The 23,833-nt window shown below is 37.9% G+C and overlaps 1 protein-coding gene across 8 annotated transcripts in view; it reads left to right on the plus strand.

The window, feature by feature from the left end:
• Positions 1-23,833, plus strand: part of PTPRM (protein tyrosine phosphatase receptor type M) — a 449,220-nt gene that overhangs the window by 228,284 nt on the left and 197,103 nt on the right. For all 8 annotated transcript variants that reach the window (XM_065752038.1, XM_065752030.1, XM_065752031.1 and 5 more), the window contains exons 8-11: positions 3,245-3,553; positions 5,609-5,718; positions 10,247-10,448; positions 14,425-14,527. In XM_065752038.1, coding sequence (XP_065608110.1) covers positions 3,245-3,553; positions 5,609-5,718; positions 10,247-10,448; positions 14,425-14,527 — 724 coding nt within the window. The remainder of the gene's footprint in view (positions 1-3,244; positions 3,554-5,608; positions 5,719-10,246; positions 10,449-14,424; positions 14,528-23,833) is intronic.

A 23,833-nucleotide genomic window follows, 5' to 3' on the forward strand; every position in this document is an offset into this window, starting at 1 on the left:
CCTGATTTGTAGCAGTGAGGCAGAAGAAAATGGCTGGTATGCTGAGGAGCAGCAGAGCATCTGTTTATCCAGAGAACTGCAGAGGGTGGGAGAGTTCTAGCTGTATGGCATCAGCATCCCTACAGGTGGAGTTCCTTTCCCCAGCTTTTGTTGAGTTTTGTGGCTGTCTTTGTTATGTGTTTTTAATTAAAAAAAATCCATTGTTACCCTATTTTGTTGTTGTTGTTGTTAAAAGTAAATGTTTTTCCCTTCATATTGTTCCTTCTGAGCTACTTGTAACCAAAAATAGTTGTGTACTTGGAGCATACAGGTCTGTTATGACTGAAAGCTCAACTATATAGAGCTAATATCCTCATGACTGTAATGAAGTCATATCTGGTTATCAAAATGTGGTATCATAAAGAAAGAGAAAACAATGCAGATAAAGTAGTATTTATTCAGGAATTCAGGTTTTGTTGATGAAAAAATAATAAACCATAGTCTGTTCCACTGATTTTGAGACCTTGGAAGTGAGATGGAGGAAACCAAATGGGTGGATTCTTTGGTGTACAGCCTAGCATCTTCAGAGGCTCTTTCATAGATAGACTTCTTTGGAACATTCAATTTCACTTTCTCAGTGGGTGTCCACTGTAAAATTTTTCCACCTGGTGCAACATCTTGCCTTATTGTTCCTTAAATTTCTTTGCTCTGACCTTGTTCTTTTTATCTTACCTGTCTCTTTCTCCTTTCCACTTAAGTACTAGCATGGGCTGGGTCACATCAAGCTTGTCCCACACAGGGATCATTGGGGCCCTCTCAGCTGCATCATCTGTGAATGGTAACAGACACAAGCTATGTCTCTATCTGATATTCTGGATTACAGAATCAAGTTAGGAACAAAAGCATTCAAGATTTCTGCCTTGTCTGATGTACTTTATCCTGTGACTATCAACAAAAGCTATATTGTTTCCAGCTTTTACAGACCACTCTCTGTATTCCTTTGCCTGTTTTATTAAAGTAAGAATGTATACGTCATTCTCATAGCAGTAATTTCAAGATTTAACCAGAGTACTAAGTTGTACTTCTATTTAAGGTGGTAGGGCATAAGAAGATCATCCTCCTGGATAGAAATCTTGGGTAGATTTTGATCCAGGGGTTTTTTTGTTTTGTTTTGTTTTGTTTTTTTTTCCATATAGCCACTCCATTTCAGTTTTCAAATGCTATGAATTAGTTTTATGGCTCTAATAAAACAGATTTCTCAGCTCCCCCGTGAGCTTTCTGATGTGCATACTATGAAACTAAGCAGACTGATCGTAGCTATGAGCTTTATTCAACTGCTTAATATTGTATGTCAGGGTCACCTTAATTTTGTTGATTTTCTAGCCCTATTTAGCCTTTCCAGCTGGTGATACAGTTCTACAACGCCAGTCAGGCGCTCTTTGCTATTCATAGTCTCCTCTGAATGAAAAAATGCTTAGAAGGTGATAGGGAACAAACAAACAAAACAACCCAACTCCTTTTTCATGAGATCTGTCAAAGATAAATGCTTAAGGAATATATGAAACTCTCATGGCTTTCCAGTCTCTGAGGTTCACCTCTCATTAATCATAACTGTTGTAGCAACAGCAAATACCCTAAACATCAGGTTTCTCTGCTGGGCTATGTGAGTTTGGAAGCAAGTAAATGAGTTTACCAATTTATCCTTTGTGAGGAAAATGTTACTGATCTGGTCACCAGAAAGAAGATTAGGATTAGGTATGTTACTGAGTTAGTTTTGTTTTGTCGTTTTTTCACCAATTGGGAAATATAACACACTGGTGATCAACACATTTGGATAGTGGCAGTTGATTAAAAAAAAATAAAAAAGAAAGAAGCTGGAGGATTGAAAAATAAGAAAACAACACTGCTTTGTAGATGTACAGAGAACAAGCAATTTCTTAACACCTTTTCTTCAAGCAGCTAAGATGAATAACATCTTTGAACACGCATTTTAAGCAGGGATTTTATTTAAAAGTAAAAAAGATGAAGCCCTGTGTAAATTGTTTAGAACATTCCCAGTGAAGACATGTTGATTAATAAACATTAAAGAAGGAAGATGCATATTAATTTGTTTACGTATAAGAGGCTTCTAGCTCATTAAATGTCTTCTAAGCATTTAACTAGTGAAGCAGTGTATAAAACCAGACATTGACTTTAATCTTGTTGAGGGTTCCAGTATGAAAACAAACAGATTATTGCTAAATATGTATAATAGTTCTACTAATGACATTCTTTTGAAAATGTGGGGTGTCTGCCAGCTCAGTATTTGAGCTGTAATTTGTGGAAATTTGGGTTCAGTTTTGTAAGTCAGTTGCTGGACTAATAGGAATTGATACATTTTAAGTTCATCAACAACGATAGTTGGATAATTAAACAGTTGAATAACTTATTGCTTATATATAGCCATAAGTTCTTGGTATGATTTGATTAGGTATCCTTTATGCTTGGTTATTACCTAAGGAACAGTCAGGTGCGGTATGATATGTCTTACATGCCTTCTGTCAGTTTTTTTTTGTTCTTTACCAAACTACTACTGCAAACAGGTATTTGTACTGTTTTAGATGTAGTTAAAAAAGACAAGGAAAACGCTAGTTACATCTAATGTTTATGGGAAAATAACCCAATGGATCATTTTAATGAAATTAGAATCTTATCTTAATGTCCTGGTGAAGTAGAGATTGAGTGGTTGCTTTCAGTCTAATGTAAAAACAAGTGAATAAGAAATAGCTGATGAAACACCTAACTTTTTTTTTCTTTTATAAAAACTGTCCTTGGAGAAAATGAGCATATATTTACAGATTTTCCCTCAAATTACCTTTTATTTTTAGATACCTGTTTTGCTTAAATGAAGGCTTTTGCTTTAAAAGTGTTAACATATTAATTTGTAACAAAAATTGCACAGTATTTTTTTGAAAGCAACAAATAGGTGAAAAAAGTAAGCATTATTTAAACTACAGTTTGAGTTAAAATAAAAAGTTTGGGTTTTTTGTTTGCTTATAATTTTTCACTGGAGATACTTCATTTCTCAGTGCAATTTTCTGACTTCTTTAGACTTCTTGTCGTTTGTACTATCAGAGATAAAACAATGGATTTGTTACAACTTACGTTCATTTATAGAACTGCAAAACTTATTACTCATGTACTGCTGTAATATGCATTAATATTCTCTTTTATTATTATAGTATGCATCAGTGATCATACTAGAATTATATTGGTAATTTTGCAGATCCAATGCGTGGGCCACGAAAACTAGAGGTTGTGGAGATCAAGTCTAGGCAAATCACCATTTGCTGGGAGCCATTTGGATATAATGTCACGCGTTGCCATCGGTACAACCTCACAGTCCATTACCGTTACCAGGCTGGAGGACAAGAGCAAGTGAGAGAAGAAGTAAGCTGGGATACAGAAAGTTCACATCCGCAGCACACCATTACTAATCTATCACCATATACAAATGTCAGCATCAAGTTAGTACTAATGAATCCTGAAGGACGAAAAGAAAGCCAAGAACTTGTAGTACAAACTGATGAAGATGGTGAGTTTCTGTATTTATGTATATACATTGTATGTGCATCCTACTTGATGATCAGCATGTCTTTCTGTATGTTCTACTTTCATTGGCTGTAACAAATTTTCCACCAACTTCAGCAATTTTAGGGCAGTGAAAGATCTACTAAATGTATTGTCATGGTCTTCTACAAAATCTGTAACATGATACATCATTTTTTTCATTTCTTCACTAAGCTCATAGTATCTGCTTGAACTATGTTCTGTCACTTAAGAGTTTCAGTATCAGTGTGAAAAAATGTCAGGTGCTGATCCACAGTATCTTTATGTAAGCTTTTCAATTGAGTGATATTCTCTACATTAAATACTTCTTCCTGATTCTCAGCTTCCATCACCAAATGCTCATAATTGCTTATCCAGACAATGTCTTTTGTATATTTGTATACATATATATACATTACAATATAGAGATACTCCCTCTCCTTTAGCATTTTTTTAGCTAAAGTGGGCTTTTCAGAACACATTCATTTTAAGTAATAGCATAACTTGTCAGACTCTTTATTGAAGTATGGGCAGCCAAGTTGGCAGCTGAGTCTCAAAAATGCTGTAGTAACGGTGCATGAAAAGTGTTAACATCATTCTAAATCCTATGTGCTATTATTGTAATTATCCACATTGAGTTCACAGGAGTACTGATAGCTATTGAACCAAAATGGGACTTACTTTTTATGCACCAAGAATCAGCTCCACCTTATACCTTGTACTAAGGTATATAGCCCCTTGGTGCCTTCTCCAGGTGTGCCTTAGGCTTTTTGGCTTTGCTTATAGGATTCTTCAGTTATCTACCCTTCAATGGAACCTTAACAAAAGACTGGGATTGCTTAATGAAACAGATCTATTCTTCCAGTTCTAATATCTGCAGTCTGACTAGGAGTAGTGGTGTATTTTCTTCCAAATAAAAGATGGATTTACTGCAAATATTTTGAAAAGATTTCTAGAAAAAAAATCAGCAATGACAAATTTCTCTTACAATAAATACTTGAAGAGTATCATTTAAAACTATTAAATCATTTAATATGCACTGCAATGGTTTTGTATAGTACTAATTTCTAATCAAAATATACGGGGAAATAAATTAAACAATTAACTAATTTAGGTTGCTAATGCAACAGATTTTACCAAGCATAGCTAACATAAAAATTGCTTAATTAAAATTAATTTTGCTGTCATCCCCTTGTTTTTATTCAATTCAATTGTAGGATGCAGAAGCAAAGGATATACCACTTCTGTATTTTCTTTAATATTTTATGTAGTATTTGTTTATTCCTGGCCCTCTGGAACTTCACAGTATACTAAGACATCTTAAAAACCAGCATCAGTGGTTCAGAGAATACTATTTCTTTTTATTATTATTCTTTCCATAATATTAATCAGTTTTGAAATATCAAGCCTGAAAATCTACAGTTCTGTCACTGCAATGGTTTTGCAAATAGTAAAAAAAAATAAGCTTTTTAGTATATTATACACTTTCATTAGAGCACATATATCTGTGTGTAACAGACCCAAATCACACACACACACACACACACACACGGAATCACCAAGCTTGGAAAGTAAGATCATCCAGTCCAACCATTCACCCATCACCAATAGCTCTCACTAAACTGTTATAATGTATGATGCAAGGGCTATGCCCAGTTGAGTTTTGAGTATTTATCAGACCCTCCTTTTCTTTCCTCAGTAGTGTTTTACTCGAAAAGTGTAATTCTCACTATTTCCTTTTTATACGGAAATTGATGCAAGTTTTCTTAACAGGACTATCTTGTAAAATAAATTATTCTCATTGCCGAGCTACCCTGGTCATTGCTTCATCTTGGGGAAATAATTGTGAGTGTAATTTTCCTACAGATTATATATTGTAAATTGAGGTGTTTAACTTAGGGAGATGAGGAATAAGTGGTTATACACATATGATATGTTTTAACAAATTTTGTGGAATATGAAATGTATCTCAAGAATTGATATCTCTCAACAAAATGCATAGATTGCTTTTATATTTGTTTTTCCTTTTCTTATTCATCAGTTCCAAGTGCTGTACCACTTGAATCCATTCAAGGGAGTACCTTTGAAGAGAAGATTTTTCTTCAATGGAGAGAGCCTGTGCAAACATATGGTGTGATTACTTTGTATGAGGTATCAAGCATTTTGTTGTGTTTTTTCCTTTTATGTATTGTATTGGTTTTTAGAAGTGCATAATTAGTATGTAATTGAAAGAAAATATTTTTCCCAGTTTCTGTGAAATAAATACTCATCTTGAAGATAGTAGCGCTTAAAAAGTAATAAAATCAACTGTGTAATGTAGAAATGGATTATTGCAAATCCCAAGAAAGATATTGAGTTATCAACTTGAAGAAAACTGCTATATTTAGAACCATATGATACAGTATTCTGTCTAGTAATGTGGAACTAATATTTAAGACTGAAAGACAGATCTTAGTGGATTATTTTTTTTAAGAGGAGGCATAATGCAGTGAAGACAGTCATCTTCACATTTAGGTGAGACTCATTACAGGAACCCTATTGTAATAGAAACAAGCAGGCATAATTTAAAAAAAAAAATCTATCATTTTTAATGTAAATTCAACAAAATTATATGTTGTAGATGTCTAAAAATCGCTGCTTTTCCTCACATGGAACCTCTGCCTGAATACCTTTTAGAAAAATTGACAAAAGACTGCACAGATTAAGCTGTCAGACAGTAATCACTGTTAAGCCTCTTACCTGACCTTACTACAAAATTGGTATTGAAATGCTTTGTTTAAAAAAAAAAAAAAACGCCACCTAAATGAGGTATGGTGTAAGAGAAAAGTTAAATTGAATGGTAACCTATTGATACTGTTTTGAAAACTGTTTTATTATAAAAGGATAAAATGTTACAAAAATGTATGGATTGATTTTTTTATAAAGCTAACTACTTTCCAGCTAGTTCAACAATTGCCTATCTGCAAGGATCTGAATGTTCTAGTAAATATGCTAATGTTTTTATTGATGTTTGGCTTCATGTAAATAGAAATACACAGAGTCAAATCATCTGCTTATAAACATGCATACATGTCTTGCTATATTGCTGGAGGAGTATGTGCAGTGTATATGTGCAGCTCATCCTTAAATATATGTTTATAACTTCATCAGCTGTAATGGCAGTTGTACAGGTGTTATTGAGAGGCAGAAAAAAAAAACCAGGTTGGGCTAAGTTTCCAGGGTATTCAGGATAGCAAGTTTTTGAACACTGAAAGAACCTAGCATTCCAACAGCAAAGAGAATATTGAAAATGAAATACTGATGTCTTCTGCTGTTTATCTTGCACTCCTCAAAGCAGGGTAGAGAGAGCCGAGCAACCATTCAAAGCAGAAACTTGATTTCATTGATTTCTAACTGTAAGGTACCAGCAAGACATATATAGCCAAACCAGTTTTTGTTCTAAATGCCATCTTAGTCCAGTGAGTTGGCTGAACATGAACAGATCAGGAGAACCAATACCTAGCTAGAACTGCACTGGGCAAGGAGTGCAAAGAAGATCAAGAAACGCTTCTACAGGTACATCAGCCATAGGGAAAGACACCAAGAATGCCTACCCTCCCCTAGTGAGCAGCATAGGCAGGCTCATAACGATCGACAGAGTGAAGGCTGAAGTACTTATATTTTTTGCATCAGTCTTCACTGACAGATGCTCTTCACATACCCCTCAGTCAGATGAGTCAGAAGTTGGGGACTGGAGGAGCAAAGTCCCTCCTACTGTAAGTGAAAGTTAGGTTGGCAATCACCTGAGGAACCTGAACATTCTTAAGTCTGTGGTCCTGGAGACATGCGTCCCAGAGTCTTAAAGGAATTGGCTGATGTAGTAACCAAGCCACTCTCAATGATATTTGAAATGTCATGGCAATCAGGTGAAGTCCCTGGTGACTGGAATAAGGGCAGTGTCATGCCTATTTTTAGGAAAGGTAGAAAGAATGATCCAGAGTACTACTACCTTGTTAGTCTATCCTCTGTACCAGTGAAAATCATAGAACAGATCCTCCTGAAAGCCATACTAAGGCATGGTAGAGAAGGAAGTGATACAAGACAACTAGCATGGCTTCACCAAGGCAAAGTCTTGCCTGACTGACCTAGCGTCCTTTTATGATGGCATAACTGCAGCAGTGAACTAGGGAAGAGCCACTGGTGTCATCTGGACTTCAGTTAGGCCTTTGACATGTGCCCACATATCTTTCTGAATTGGAAAGATAGGGATTTGATGAGTCGACTGTATGAGATGCTGGTTGCAAGATCATACCCAGAGAGTATGGTCAGGGAACCAATGTCCAGATAGAGATGAGTGACAAGTGGTGTCCCTCGGGAGTCAGCACTGGGACTTATCTCTTTAATATCTTCATCAGTGACATTGACAATGGAGTTGAGTGTGCCCTCACCAAGTTTGTGGATGACACCAAACTGTGTGAGACTAGGCAGGCTCAAGCTGCGGGCCTAGGAAAATCTCATGAGGTTCAGTAAAGCCAAGTGCAAGACACTGCACCTGAGTCACAGCAACCTCTGCTATCAGTATAAGCTCGGGGACAAAAGGATTGAGCACAGCCCTGCCATAAAGGACCTGGAGATACTGGTGGATGACAAGCTGGACATGAGCCACCAATGTACCCTCTTGCCCCAAAAAGCCTACCATATCCTGGGCTGCACCAGAAGAGGTGTGGCCAGCAGGTCGAGGGAGGTGATTCTGTCTCTACTCTGCACTGGAGCAATCACACCTGGAGTACTGTGTCCAGATTTGGAGTCTTTAGTACAGGGGAGATGTGGACTTGCTGGAAGTACATCCACAAAAATGATCCAAGATGTGAAACATCTCCCTACAAGAACAGGCTGAGGGGGTTGGGGCTGTTCAGCCTGAAGAAGAGAATGTTCTGGGAAGCAGCCTTTCGGTATCTAAAGAGGGGCTATAAGAAAGAAGGGAACAGACTTATTTAGCAGAGTCCGTTGTGATGCAAGGGGAAACAGTTTCAAGTGAAACAGGAGAGATTTAGACTGCATAAAAGGAAAATGTTTTTTATGATAAAGAGTAGCAAGGCACTAGAACAGGTTGCCCAGAGAGGTGGTAGATGGCCCTATTCTTGAAGACATTCGAGGTAAGGCTGGACCAAAGCTCTGAGCAGCCTAACCTAGCTGTAGGTGCCCCTGTTCATCAAAGGGAAGATGGACTAAATGGCCTTTAAAAGTCTCTTCCAACTAAAATGATTCAGTGATTCTATGAGCACTCCCCAAGGAAAGGTAGGGGACATTTCAGCCTGGAGATAATCACAAATTGGAGAATCCCTTGAGCTGAAATGCCTGCAAATGAGTGAGTCAGCCAAAGAGTTGCAGCAGGGGTGAGTGTACCTTCCCATCACCTGTCACATGCCACAGGGCAATACACAACCAGAGGTGAAGGAGTTGGAGTGACAAAGGGAATGCAAGGACAAGATTGCTGGGTACTTAAGCTGAGAGTTGAAGACATTCAGTTTGGCTGGAATATAAGCCCGACTCAGACCTAGGAACAAGGTTGCCCTTTCCTTGGCACCCTCTTCAGCTGGTGGCTAATTTTTAAAGGGTCATCCCTAAGACTGCAGCAGGAGATGCTTTCTTTATGTGTTAGTATTTTTAAGTGTGGATTATGCAATTATGACTTTTATTGAAGAACAGTACTCATTGTCAAAGGTTTCAGGAAATGACTACTGTTAAAGATGTATAATATCAACACTTACATGCTTGTGAACATTTTTTCTGTCCATCTTCTTAAATAGAATTATGTGGAATAATTAAAACAGAAAAGAATGTTAGTTGTTACTTCATTATATGAAGTGCTGGAATTCACAAACAAATAAAGCTTCATAAGTAAAAAGAAGGAATGAATAGTTCTTAATTTTTAGTAATTTTCTTATTTTTAAGTTCTCGTTACAGTATGTGGAAATTAGTAATTAATATTAAAATATGCTGTGAACTTAAATTAACATTCCTAATGAAAGCTGAAAATACTGCCTGAATCAAAGAAGGAGCTGAGGATACAGTATACATTTTATATATATTACTTAGCATTTTCTCTCTCTTTTTTCTAAAGGAGAATCTGACCTAGGTACAGTATAATAACCTGAAAATTTTCAAATTAGCAATTACAATATCTAAGCTTCAGACTAAAATATAAGCTCTACCCACTTTCTGAAAAATTTGCCTTAAGCTGCCCTTATCATCTTCTAAGGATAATCTTATTCAGAGCAAAGTGTAATTAAAGTCAAATCAGTTAGAAGTAGGAGCCTCTTCTTTCATTATTTATGTGCTTTTACCCTGTTGTTTTGTTTTTGCATTGCTGCTGATCAAAACCAACTGTAAGACAGGTTCAAAAAATGACATTGTTAAAGGCAGCTTCTTAAAGGAATTAATGTAAGCCTGAACCCATCCTTTAGAGTTGTAATCTAGCTGTCTCTAAGTCTCTGTATCTATAAAAGTAATAACTCATACCAGTTATGGCTGAGTTTCTATGTCCCTTCCTGGGATTCAGGATTTGAAAAGAATAAGAGAGTAAGATAGCTTATCATAAAATGTCTGACAGCGCATACATCAGAAAGGTTTACTGGATAAAGATGCAATCTTTGTCCATCTGTTCAAGACAGTTTATAACTTTCTTATTCTTTTGCAGATCACCTACAAAGCAGTCAGTTCCTTTGACCCAGAAATAGATTTATCCAATCAAAGTGGACGAGTCTCAAAGCTAGGAAATGAAACACACTATCTCTTTTTTGGACTGTATCCTGGCACAACCTACTCTTTTACCATCAGGGCCAGCACAGCGAAAGGCTTTGGACCTCCGATCACAAATCAGTTCACCACTAAAATATCAGGTATTTAATTCAAGGATATTATTGTTTGCTTTTAATAATGTCATGGGTAATTTTTTGGTTGCTTATTTCTTCTTTAGGATTTTATAATCAGCAGATTGAAAGCAAAATAAACGTTCACCCCTGAAGGTCTCAAAGTGGCATACATTACCATACCTGAAAAAACTTCCCAAGTGTTTAAATACCAGCCAGTACTTGGCAATTCCTATTCATACTATAACTTACTACCCAAGATACCCAATGAATTATGTGCCTACAGTCAGTACCAGCTGCTGTTACAACATTTAACATAGGGTTTTTTGGACATGAGGATGTGGACTCCGTTCAGAGCTTATTCAGCCTTGACATGATTCTAAATTAGTACAGTAACAGTGCTGGAAAATCTCTTTAATGAGCCATGAACAATTGAGAGTAGAGCAGATACACTGTATGTCCGGTGCTTAGTTAGAAAGCGCAGCTGACTGCCAGCCAGCATACATTCCTAGCAGATGTGTGAACCAAAGTGGGTGAAACTGTATTAGACAAGACCATCAGGAGTTGTGGTTTTCAGATAAGAGCAGCATGACTCTGTCACTTCTGCAGAACCATGAACAATATCTTAAAGCCCTCCCAGAGGCAGAGGAATGCTTAATTTCTCCAACTGATGGGATGCAATATTATTAAATACCCTAAAATCCTTATGTAATTGATGTCAAAATGTTTTGCATAGTTAAATCTCTTTACTCTTCACTTTCCTACAGTCTTCTTGCGAATTAAACTGAGAGTTGGACCTTGATAATGTATACAGATAATTGCATACCTATTTGTGATCAAATTTGCTTTTCAGAAAAATAAGGAAAAGCTTAGAGAACGAGCAAAATCTTGTTTTTAACTCTCTTTCTATATATTTTTTTGTCTATCAATCATTTTCTGTCATCACAAGTCTTAATCAGAAATAGAGCAATTCCTCTTTATTAAAGGAAAGGGCAGTTAATGTGAGGTGGGAATTATTGCTAATTGAGGTAACTGTAGAGGAAGAAAAGAAAAGGTTGTTAATTTTCAAGTTAGAAAATTATTCTTTGAAGAATGTCTACCAATAATTAACACTGATCAGTGAAGATGGGATCATCCTGCCTTTTCTCACATTAAGCAAAACATTTTTGTGTCAGAAATGAATTTCTAACATAGCAAGTCTTGATAGGACTTAGGATGATAGAATCAGACCTTACTAGAATGAGGAAAGGAGGCTGTTGATAACAGAGGGTGTCTGAGAATAGTGAAGTGACCTAAATTGCTCTTTTTTAAAATTTGCTATGTTACCAACAAAAATTCATTAGCCTGAGTGGACATTAAAGCCGTGCTTTGAAATGAGACAAACCTCCAAGGAGCCATCTGGTGAGGTTTTACAAGCCGTCTTCTCAGCACCCAACTGTCTTTAGTATTTTGTCTTAGTTATTATGCTAACAGAAAATGTTTAAGATTTGTCCTGGGGTCAAAGCCAGTCTCTTGGTGTATTTACATAAAATAAAAGCAGAATACATTTCATAGTATCATGGAAGAACTACAACTGAAATTTTAGCTCTTGAACATGATGTCATTTTTTGCAGTGCTGTTGGCCTGCAGTCTTACCTGTAAGGCTTTGAGGCTCTTAAATGTCTCTATTGTGAGGAGATGTGAAATGAAAATGCTAAACATTTATTAAAAAAAGTTTTCATAGCATGTATAAAACAGATGATGTGGCAACTGTGCATTCTGACCAGTCTTTAAAAGGATATTTATGCATGTGAATTTGTCTGACTCTAGACTGCATTTTCATAGTCTTAATCTCCTGTCTTAAGTTGCTGAGTAGTATTATTCTGTACTGTAAATAGTTGCCGTGTTTTATTCAATAATGTGATTGGCACTGATGGATGAAGTGATCTGTATGTAAATACGCACTACTAAAAGGAGGACGATTAGCCATACCTGCTATCAAAATGGATGGAAGACTGTTATCTATTGTGTACAACTTTGTGATAAGTGTGCTGCACAGGCTGAATTGTTTTTTATGCTGCCTTTCTCATCCAGAAGAATTTCATCCCTTTCAGTAACATCACTGACATACTGAAAAATTTTCAGGACCAGTACATTACTGAAGAGTTTTCAAACAGGGTTTTAAATACTTAGGGTGAAGAGAGACATGAATCTGAGTCACTACTCTGAAAATCTTTCCAAGTTTGGTCAAACTGGTAATGTTGTGTTTGACATGAATGAGAAGACTTGACGGAATTGAGCAGCTAATGTCACAATACGTCCCGTCCTCATTAAATAGGCTGAGCTTAAAGAGGCTCGCCTACATGTCCATCAACCCAGCATGGTCCACCACAGATACACAGTCTCTAGCTTTGTTGGATCTGAGTTTTGTGCTGCTGAGGACCAGGGTGTGCAAAAAGTATGAACAGGAAAAAATATCTCCTGTTTTCTCTCTTATTTGTTGATAAACTTTTTCACTTGTGGGCAATGTGGGAGAGGTAAAATCCTAGCCTAGATAGAAGAAAAGGGAAAAATTAGATAACGTCCAAGTACATGTGGAGAGGAGATGAAGTAGCCAGGTCTCAAAGGTTGAAGTAGGAATATCATAGCTCATAGCCTGGGCAGGGAGGGAGACTAAAATTAATAAACATTGCTTCTAAGGACCTAGCAGTCTCAACTCAGCAAGACTTGTTAAGATGTATACAAGGGATCATGGGCAAGAAATGGCAATGGTAGCATTCTAGAACTGTTTACACAACTTTCAGATTTCCACTTACTCTGTGATTCCCTCATTTTTAGGGTAGCCTGCTTGAGAATAGGGCATAATTTGGATAAGTTCTAGATATACAAAACTACAAAACTGAAATAAGTGAAAACTGCAGGGGGCTGAAACTAAGTGATTTTAAGGTGCCTTCCAACCCAAAACATTGTTAGTCTATAATACTTTATGCATGTGGAGGATAATATACTCTGAATAACTTCATCAGCATAGTACACAAAGTGTTCAGCATCTGGAATACTAAGCTAAATAAATTCAGATGCTAAATTGGTTCTTCAACTATGAGGATAATTAGCCCTTGGAAGAATTTAGAACTAAAGAAAAGATCTTTACCTCTACACACACACACACACACAAAAAAAAAAAGATTTTCTCTTATAAGCAGGAATTAGTTTGGGGAAGTTCATTGTCTTGCATCATTCCTGTGGTCAAAAAAGGTCATTGCAGTGACCCTTTTTGCTTCTGTAGCCTTTTAAGTCTATTGATGGTGTATCATCATCAATAGATCCTTAAAAGGATACAGTAGACTGCTTAACAAACAATTAACTGAGCAGCCTTCCATTGAACATAATAGTAAAAACACAACTAGGCCATAGCATTGAAAAAAAGTAACAGCATTAGAAGATGGCAACTGAGGAATCATTTGTAATTTGTAATTGCTTAATGAAGACACAGTTTGCAAAAGTGCCATTGAGTGTGGCTTCAAACTATGATAAGCTCTCATGATGGTAATCCTGTTTCATTATCATAAATGATATCTGTGGTGGACAGTAAGCCCATGACAGCTGCAGCAGAAATGACAAGTTCCAGGAGTGTATCCTACTACCACTGACATACTGAGAAAGCTGGACTCACAGTTTCAAAAAATACAGCCACTTTTGCATACACGTTTGTAGATGCTCTTATTTAAATAATTAAAAAAATAATAATTCGTTTCACACTTATGAACCCTCAGTACTTACTGAAAACTTGGGAGCTGTTGGCTATTTTGTAATTGTCAGTGAGCCTGGATTTATTTTTATTTCTATTTTTTTTACTGAAATTATTTAAAAGTTTTCTTGTACTGTAAGTGAAAGCATATTAAACCTTTATACAGTCTTTATATTTGCAGAACTCTTTACAATTACATACTCAAATAAAGATACAGCTCCTGAAAGAAGTAGTACAGGAATAATGATTATTTTTGCTTCTTTTCCTTTTTTATTCTAGCACCCTCTATGCCACCGTATGAACTCGAGACACCTTTGAATCAAACTGACAGCACTGTGACAGTCTTGCTGAAACCTGCACAGAGCAGAGGAGCTCCTGTCAGGTACTGGGGGAAAAAGCTTTATAAAATTAAAACCAAATTGATTAATTTCGTGAACATGTTTTCTGGGGATTTTCTACACAGCAATCAGTGTCTACATTCGTGTCTGTATTAGCTCTAATTAAATTAAATAACTGAAGAAAATGAAAGTGCTTTGATGTTGAGTGTTCCTGTATTGTTTAAAGGATTTGATCCAGATGCAAGTGGCTTGTTCTTTGAAGATAAGGAACAAAGCCATAGTTCTGTTGTGTGGGTGGCTTCTTTAAGGTAATTGCTTACTGCAGAGTTATAAGTTCAAGGGCATATCACATTTTCTATGCTGAGCTACTGTCTATGATATTGTCTTTTCTTGTTTACTTCACAAATGTAAGATAATCAGTTCCTAGGAAGTTAACCACTTCTAAAAATATGTATTGTACAATTCATGAAGTATTTACATTTACTTGACCGTGAGAGCAGAAGTACAGAAAAAAAAAAGCACTGGAAAACTAGTAGCTTCCACTCTTTAATGTTATATAGTAGCTCTTAATGAAATTTCCAGTTTGCTGTGGTTTATTTCACAGCAAGATGCACGTTACCATGTAAGTCTTATATCTGTTGTGATACAAGATGCCTGCTTTTCAGTGAAGAAAACAGAGGAATGGTTATATTACTTTGAATCATAACCAGTAAGGAGCTCAATACTCTGAACAGAGGAAAATACAGATGGGAAAAATACAGGTTTTTCAGAGGTTGAAGCAGTTTCTCCTTTTGACTAATCGTGTAGCCTTAATAATGGTTTATCTTTTTGTTACTATTGGGAAGCATTTCCAGCTGCAGTGAATAATTACCAGTTATTCCCATCTTGCTGCTGAGGTTTTTGGTAATTCTTGGTAAATACAGATCTCCTGTATTTATATATACATAATTTTTTTTTTTTTTGGGGGGGGGGGTGGTTGTTTTCAGAAATTTTTATTATTATTATTATTTTGCAATATTCATTGTTGTATTGATATGTTTGTATGGATGGATGGATTATTTTAGGAAATTCTCATTCAGACAACTGTAAAAAATGTAACACTGGTAAGTCTGAACAAGCTGAGAAGAAATCAGAAAGCAATTAAGACAGATACAGCAAAACTAATTTAGCAGATTTTCTGTTTGCGTTACTTCATGCTATAAAGCTGTAGTGTAGTCCTGAATTCAAGCATCTGGATCAAAATAATAATATTTGGACTTACTGTTGCTTAAACACACTTATTAGGTCATTTAAAAAAAAGGAAAAAGCAGTTTAATTTCTTCTAACTGAATCATGAACTGAAAGTGATTAATTCCTATAGCAATGGAGAAACATCAGAAGCTTCACGGGCATTAAAAGGAAGCTAGTTAGGAGATTAAGAACACCAAATGAGTGGATGAGTGGTTAAGAAAATAGAGAGATTTAAAGTAACATGAAGCTATAGAACTGACAAAAAGAGGTAAACACATGGTAGCAAATTTACAGAGGTCTTTTGCAGCAGGTCCTGAAATGACTGCTGCCTTCAAACTCTTAATGTAAATACCTTGTGAAACAGAAAGTGGAAATTAAAATAGGAATTTATCAGCAATTTTAGCATTTTATTTTGCATTGCACTCTGAAGCATGTTGTGGCATTGCTTGCAGAGCACATTCTGCTTATGAATGTTATCTTCTCAATCTGTATTCGCTGGGTGTGAGAAGTTTAGTCATACCTCATTTATGCACATCACTAAGAGTGATGCCTTGTGTATTGATCCTCCTACAAGCACCAGCTTGGTTAATGCAGGTTTTTGAAACTACACTAAACTTGCAGTATAAATGATTGCTGTTTTTGTATTGATCAGCACATCAGCCAGATCACATAATTCCTGAGATGGATAAGGAGAGAACAAGTTATCACATTCAAGGCAATGAAGCTAATACCTGAGGCCACTCAGAATTCCAACTTTTATTCTGCAATTAAATTATTTTTCTCTAATCAAATATGAAAAATCCTGCTATCTCCTGACTTATTTAGAATCCCCTCACAACCACCATGACATAAAAGGAAAGAAAGGGTACACTGATTGTTTAAATGTTGCTTCAAAAAGCAGAATTTCTAGACATGTTCAGGAAGCTCTGTTTACAATGATAAAGTACACATTAATCACGAAGGCCAAATGGCATTCCAGGTTGTTTTAGAATTTGTACAACTGGTCATGATTAAAATCTATTTTGTCAGAGTTTTAATACAACAAATACTGCTCAGTTTGTCCGTGATTTTGGGTTTTATGGCTGTTGCTGTGTTTACTTCTAGGAGATTATTTTGGAATTATGTATGTTTAAAGCAGTAGTGCATTCAGTAATGATGAATATATGTACTTAACAGTTGGCTAAGCTACGGAGATTTCTAGAATGACTATAGCTCTTGAGGCTTTTTTTTTTTAATTTAAGATTATGGTTCTGTGGAAATTGTGTATTACCTGTGTTACTGTGGATATTCTTTTTTAAAAGGATGTGTATGAGTCAGTAAAGTTCTAAAGAGTTTGCTTTAAAAATATACAAGTAATATTTTTATGGAAGGGCCAAATGTGGGACCAAATTGTCTGCAGGTGCATAGATAGGTCAGTTCCAGTTACTTCAACAAAGGAATGCTTGCTTATTGCAGAAGTCTGGAATGAAAATGGTAATGCTCGATGACTGCAAGCAATTAGTGTTATTTATGTGTTCATCTATGTTAGAAAGAGCTTTTGATTGTTTGCCGCATTACATTAAAAAAGGTTCGTGTGACCTTCTCAGGAAAAGTTTTCCTGCAAGCTTTTAGCAGCAGCAGAAGCAACTTTTCTTTGTCACATAGATGTCCATTCAGTCTTGGTATGATAAAGGTTGAGTGTTTCCACTACTTTTATCTGACTGGCATAATCAGAAAAATGCCGTCACACCACCACTCTCTTTGTGGCATTCAGTGCCACGTCCTCAAAAAACCGAAGTATAAACATCCCACAGATTTTGGTGACAGCGAGGCCTCTAGGAACAGCATGCTAGGGGAAGAGGTAAGAATGATGAGAAACAAGATGAGACCATCCACACTCTCCTCTGCCTTCTTCTCTGTGGATGTTTGTGATTAGGGCATGACCTTTCTCATCTTGCAATGCAGAGCTTCTCTGAGCTGGACTTGCCCCATAAAACTCTTCTAACCAGATAATGAAATAAAGAATGATCCATTTAGCCATTCTTTTGCGCTTATGGACACCACAAACAGCTGGTACCTTCTTCTTCCATCCTGAAGAGGATGTCCATGCAGAGCCAATTGTATCAGCTAACTTCATCCTGGATGCAGTACATGGCGTTTTGTTTGCCAAAGTGCCTTCATGCCTGAGTACGTGGGAGAAGTCCTACAGCTCCTAGGACTTTAAAGCAAGACAGGATGAGAGACACAACTGCAGCAATTACAGAATCACAGAATTGTAGGAGTTGAAAGGGACCCCTAAAGGTCATCTAGACCAACCCCCTGCCAAAGCAGGCTCCATAGACCAGGCTGCACAGGTGTACTTAAAAAGAACCTTGAAGAAAACAGAAAGAAATCACACACAGATAAACCAAACCACACAAGTTGGGAGTGTGCTGGAATGAAGACAGTCTTTCTATTCTTCATTCATTCACTTTATCATCGATACCACCAACTTCTTCAATGCACAAGTTGCTTGACCTAAAAAAGGAACAGCCCATACTGGGAAAATGAGTGAAACATCTCTTTATCCAAAGAGCCTGATTTTGAAACTTCTTACTTTTAATCACTCTTCCCTGAAGAAGTAATTTATATTTCAACCTAAAAGACTTTATTCAGTTATTAGGGATTTTGAAGTGCAGCTGAAAACTGCCACAGACATTTCAAAATACATATTATCTAAAGTGATAAGTACTCCTTTCAATTACTTTGTTGGGTAAAATAAACACTTCGTGATGTGTTCAGATTGTCTAAATTCCACAGAGATTTATATTTCTCATTGCTCTAATCCAGGCCTTTGGAGACACACTGTAAATACCAGGTTCATCATCATATCTGGAATTGAAACAGCCTGCAAACAGTCCTTGGGATAGAAGCAGCAAGGTTCATCTTAATTTCCATTGCATGAAGTTTAGGATGTGCAGCACTGTTCAGACATTCCATAGGAAGAAATGGGATCATCTGAAGCCTTAGAGACAGTCTCTCAGAAATCTTCTTTTGGGAAAAAAGTCTGACAGGCTTCCAGGGAAGCCACTGTTTTTATCCTTGAAGCCAGCAAGTTTTGTACACTTGCTAATGTACAAAAGCTAGCAAGCAATCCAGGCTGCTTGGGACCAGTGTCAGATATCGCTGGAACTCAAAAAGCAGGACTTCAGGCAGTCTGAATGGAAATGTTTCAGGATATTTTCCATAGCCCTGAAGTGACCATGGGGCACTCACATTGTTGTGAGTAGATGGGAGGCACAGGGCTGGGCCTCACATGCACAATCCACTTTTCAGAAAAGAGGTACTGCTATCTCAGTCTGAATTTCTGTGATGCACGGTAAAAGAGCCAACTCATTCTCATGCATGTATTATAGAGACAGGCAGCACTATGATTATAAATTCAGAATAAGTGAACAAGTGAGCTTTGAAATGGAAGAATGCTGATTTGCACAATAAGAGGCATGTTACAGCACTCTGTGTGGGCAAAAACACAGCAACAGCATATGCAAATAAAAGCACTGCTAAATCTGTGTTTTTAGCTCTGACCTCTCACAGTTCCTACCTAGCATGTTATATAATGCAAACATGTTTTTGTAATTTCCTGCTAGTCCCAGTGACATGACATGAGTAGTAACATAGTAATAAGAAAATCTCATGTAGACATGGCTAAGGAGAAAAACATCAAATGTATTTAATGGGAGAGATTTGGAAAGCTTCCCAGAAAACTGAAAAATGAACTTTGGCCTTCCAGAAACTCACTGATAAAACATTCTAGGTGGTATTTGTTGGATTTAGGATAGATAAATGGTTATGTTGAAATAATGTTTCTGTACATGTTCAAGGAGCATTACTAACTCACTAGTACTCTGAAATACCATGTTGAAAATACAACTTTTTGAAATACTGTGAGACCAGGAGGCCTAAAGAGCATGAAGGGAACTTACTTTTTTTTTTTTTTTTTTATTTACTTGTCACAGGCATCATTTCTATAGTTTAAGGATCTGTAAACATAAAGAGTTGAATTGTAAGCTATTGGGTCAGCTCCTGCCCACAGGCTATATTTCCAAATCATAGTTTTACAACCTGCAAGCCAGCGAGCTAACTTCTTTCAGGCTGTCTGTGATACAGAAGGGATGGGGTTTTATTGGTGCCCATAATTATCACTTCTTTATAGCAACAAGTATAATTATTTATAGCAGAAGGGTCAATTTTGGTTTCATTGAGGGTACAGTACAATAATTGCTTGTGTTGTAAAATTGCAGTAACTCTTTTTTGTTACGTAGTAGAACTTGTCCTTGGGTTTTAACTCTGACTTGAGTTAGAATTTACGGTATGTTGCCTAGGTATGTGCAGTGCAGCTTCACATGTCCTGCTGACAAGTTCGAAAATTTCCAGTCTTTTTACTGTGATGTAAATGCAGTATTGATTCTTGTGTCATTGCAAACCCAACACAGTGCTATCTGTCACTTAGCATTGCAATTAATAGAAATTAATCTAAAATAAATAAAGCATGCTAGCTGGAGCAATTCCAGAACAAAAGAGAGTAGATTATTCCATATATATGAAAAGATTTTTTTCATTTTCATAACTAACCAGTACCTTCTTAAGGGTTTGGATATAAATTGACAACTTAAAAATCAGCAGCATTGTCATGATGCTGTGCTTAGAACCATAGAAAAACCAACGTTGGAAAAGACCTCCAAGATCTGAGGAGTTTGAGGCCATTCCCTCTAATCCTACTTCTAGTTACATGGGAGAAGTGGCTGACCCCCACCTTGCCACAAAGCTTGCAGGGTTTTTTTTGTTTGTTTGTTTTGTGTGTGTGTGTTTAATTTTTGTACTGGCCCTCTTCTGGACCCACACCCAACAGGTCCATGTCCTTCTTGTGTTGAGGGCCTCAGGTAAAATGCTTCTCTTCTCTGTGTTGCTTAATTCTCATTCTGAGAGCATGGCAGTCCAGTTCAACTAGACTGTTCTCCACTGACTTCCTGTGGACCATTGGGATTTTCCAGTGTCCGTGATGAGAGCTGAAGCCCAGTAGCAGTTCAGTTTGTGAATAATAAACTCTTGGAACTCATACCATGTTCCACTAGCTATGGAATGCCAACTCCAGTCAGAATCAATAAAGCATGTTTTTATTAAATCTGCTTATTAAAATGAATGGCTCAGTCACTAAGTGCACACAGAAGAAAATTGTGTTACTTTTCCATGACCACTTTCCAAGGAACATCTGCTTAGACATTCAAGGACCATATTTAGCCTACTTGAGTTCAGACCTTAGGCCTGCCTATTTCCTTTTGACTTTTGAATGCTTTGTACCATTCTTTGACACTGAGGCCAACTGACTGTAGACTGTCCATGTTCAGCTCCACAACAGAATGGACAACTCCAGACAGCTAGCTGGGCGTGGGCCCTGATCCACGTCCATAAAGTGTGTGGAGAGCAGTAACTGTCTGATTCTAAAGCCCTGCTGGGGGCCATTCAAACCATTTAACCAGGAGGATGGTGTACCATTGGTCTACTTAATATCCTGAGTTGCTTTTAGACTACATGGATTTTAGACAGCTCAGTCTTAGCAAGTCAGCAAGGTTCTCAGCTTTTGCTGTGTTCTCAGTAAACAACTAGAACCATAGAATGTTGGAAAAGACCTCTACGATCATCTAGTCCAACCATCAAACTAGGAGCACAAAATTCCTGAAGCAACCAATAGACCCAATTTCAGGACTTATTCCTTTCTCCCTCTATTTTTAATACGTTGGTTTTGATGGTCATCGAGTAAAAACAGAAATATTTGTCAGGATTAGGGTAAGTTCCATTTTATCAGACAGGTTCCATCATTAATGCTCTCCTGTTATTTTTGTACTTCAGTCTGCACATAGGCCAATATCAGCAGGAGGGCACATTGGGTTGCTTACAGTTGGGAGTGAAATGGTGAAAGACTCTCAATATGCTGATCTCTAGCTTCTGAGAACATTGCCCAGACCATTAGGATATTCCGAAAAAAGAGCAGTCATGACTGAATTCGGTTGCCGATTGAAATCGGTTGAATCGGTTGCCGATTGACTGAAATCGGCTTGCCGATGTGACTCCCATCTTCAAGAAAGGCCGTAAGGAAGACCCGGGGAACTACAGGCCTGTCAGCCTGACCTCGGTATCAGGGAAAGTTATGGAACAGATGATATTGAGGGAGATCACACGACACGTGCATGGCAATAAAGGGATCAGACCCAGCCAGCACGGGTTCACCAGGGGCAGGTCGTGCTTGTCCAACCTCATCTCCTTCTATGACTGGGTGACCAGACAGGTAGATGAGGGAAAGGCTGTTGATGTAGTCTACCTGGACTTCAGCAAGGCCTTTGACACGGTCTCCCACAGTATTCTCCTAAGGAAACTGGCAGCCCGTGGTGTGGACAGGTTCACTCTTCTCTGGGTGGAGAACTGGCTGGAGGGCCGTGCCCAGAGGGTAGTGGTTAATGGAGTTAAGTCCAGCTGGCGTCCTGTAACGAGTGGTGTCCCCCAAGGGTCAGTTTTGGGGCCCATCTTGTTTAATATCTTTATTGATGACCTAGATGAGGGAATTGAGTGTACCCTCAGTAAGTTTGCAGATGACACAAAGCTGGGAGGATGTGTCAAACTGCCTGAGGGTAGGGAGGCCCTTCAGAGGGATTTGGATAGGCTGAACAGCTGGGCTGAGCAAAATGGGATGAGGTTCAATAAGACCAAGTGCCGGGTCCTGCACTTTGGCCACAATAACCCCATGCAATGCTATAGGCTTGGGGCAGAATGGCTTGAAGGATATATAGAGGAAAAGGACCTGGGGGTGTTGGTTGATGCTCGGCTCAACATGAGCCGGCAGTGTGCACAGGTGGCTAAGAAGGCCAACAGCATCCTGGCCTGTATTAGAAATAGTGTAGCCAGCAGGAGCAGGGAGGTGATCATCCCCCTGTACTCAGCTCTGGTGCGGCCGCACCTCGAGTACTGTGTTCAGTTTTGGGCCCCTCACTACAAGAAGGACATTGAGGCCCTGGAGCGTGTTCAGAGAAGGGCAACAAAACTGGTGAGGGGCCTGGAGCACAAGTCTTATGAGGAGCGGCTGAGGGAGCTGGGATTGTTTAGTCTGGAGAAGAGGAGGCTCAGAGGAGACCTTATAGCACTCTACCACTTCCTGAAGGGGGGTTGTGGTGAGGAGGGGGTAGGCCTCTTCTCCCTGATAAGTAATGACAGGACGAGAGGGAATGGCCACAAGTTGCGCCAGGGAAGATTTAGATTAGACCTCAGGAAGCATTTCTTTTCTGAAAGAGTGGTCAGGCACTGGAATGGCCTGCCTAGGGAGGTGGTTGAGGCACCATCCCTAGCGCTGTTCAAGAAGCGTTTAGATGAGGTGCTTAAGGACTTAATTTAGTAGTTGGGTAGAGATAGTGATAGGAGGATGGTTGGACTAGATGATCTTATAGGTCCTTTCCAACCTTATGAACTTATGAACTTATGAACTTATGAATTCCAACAAGGAACCACCAGAGTGCTCCTTGAAAACACAAAAAGGGATGTGTTATCCTATATTTACTGAAGTATGTGAGGGACTTGTTTCTGCTTTACTGTGTGTTGTGGAAGGACTGAAAACGGAATCTCTTCTGTGTAGCTACATTTCCCTTAGCGACTGCTGAACATGATTATTTGGGGATGTACTTTCTGGAGACATTTCAAAGTCTTTTTTTGAAGATGAGTATCACAGTAGGCATGTGGTACTTTTGTGTGTGTTCGCAGCCCCAGTGCTGAGTGACCTGTTCAGAATTCCCGTAATGCTGTGGCATGTTTTTAACAATTGTTCAACTATTTGACTAATTAAGCACTCAGGTCAGTCTCATTGGGGAGGAGGAGGCTGAGGCTAGTATTGGAAGTTCTTTGGTCCCTCTGGATACTAGAGCCTTGGTGATGTTACACACCAGTCTTTCTATGCTTTATCATAGAACCATCTGTCATGGTTCTTGATAATAGGTTGCTTTTCTTCCAGAAATGTTTAACTGTGTATTTTTATGTGTCTCACAGGAGCTCCAGAACAGTGACCATGATGCAAGTACACGTTCATTGTACTATATAGTGAAGGGCTGAATTATCAACCA

Source organism: Cyrtonyx montezumae, unplaced genomic scaffold, assembly GCF_038088225.1.
Source record: "Cyrtonyx montezumae isolate F1298 unplaced genomic scaffold, pur_monq_1.0 scaffold_8, whole genome shotgun sequence".
Taxonomy (NCBI): Eukaryota; Metazoa; Chordata; class Aves; order Galliformes; family Odontophoridae; genus Cyrtonyx; species Cyrtonyx montezumae.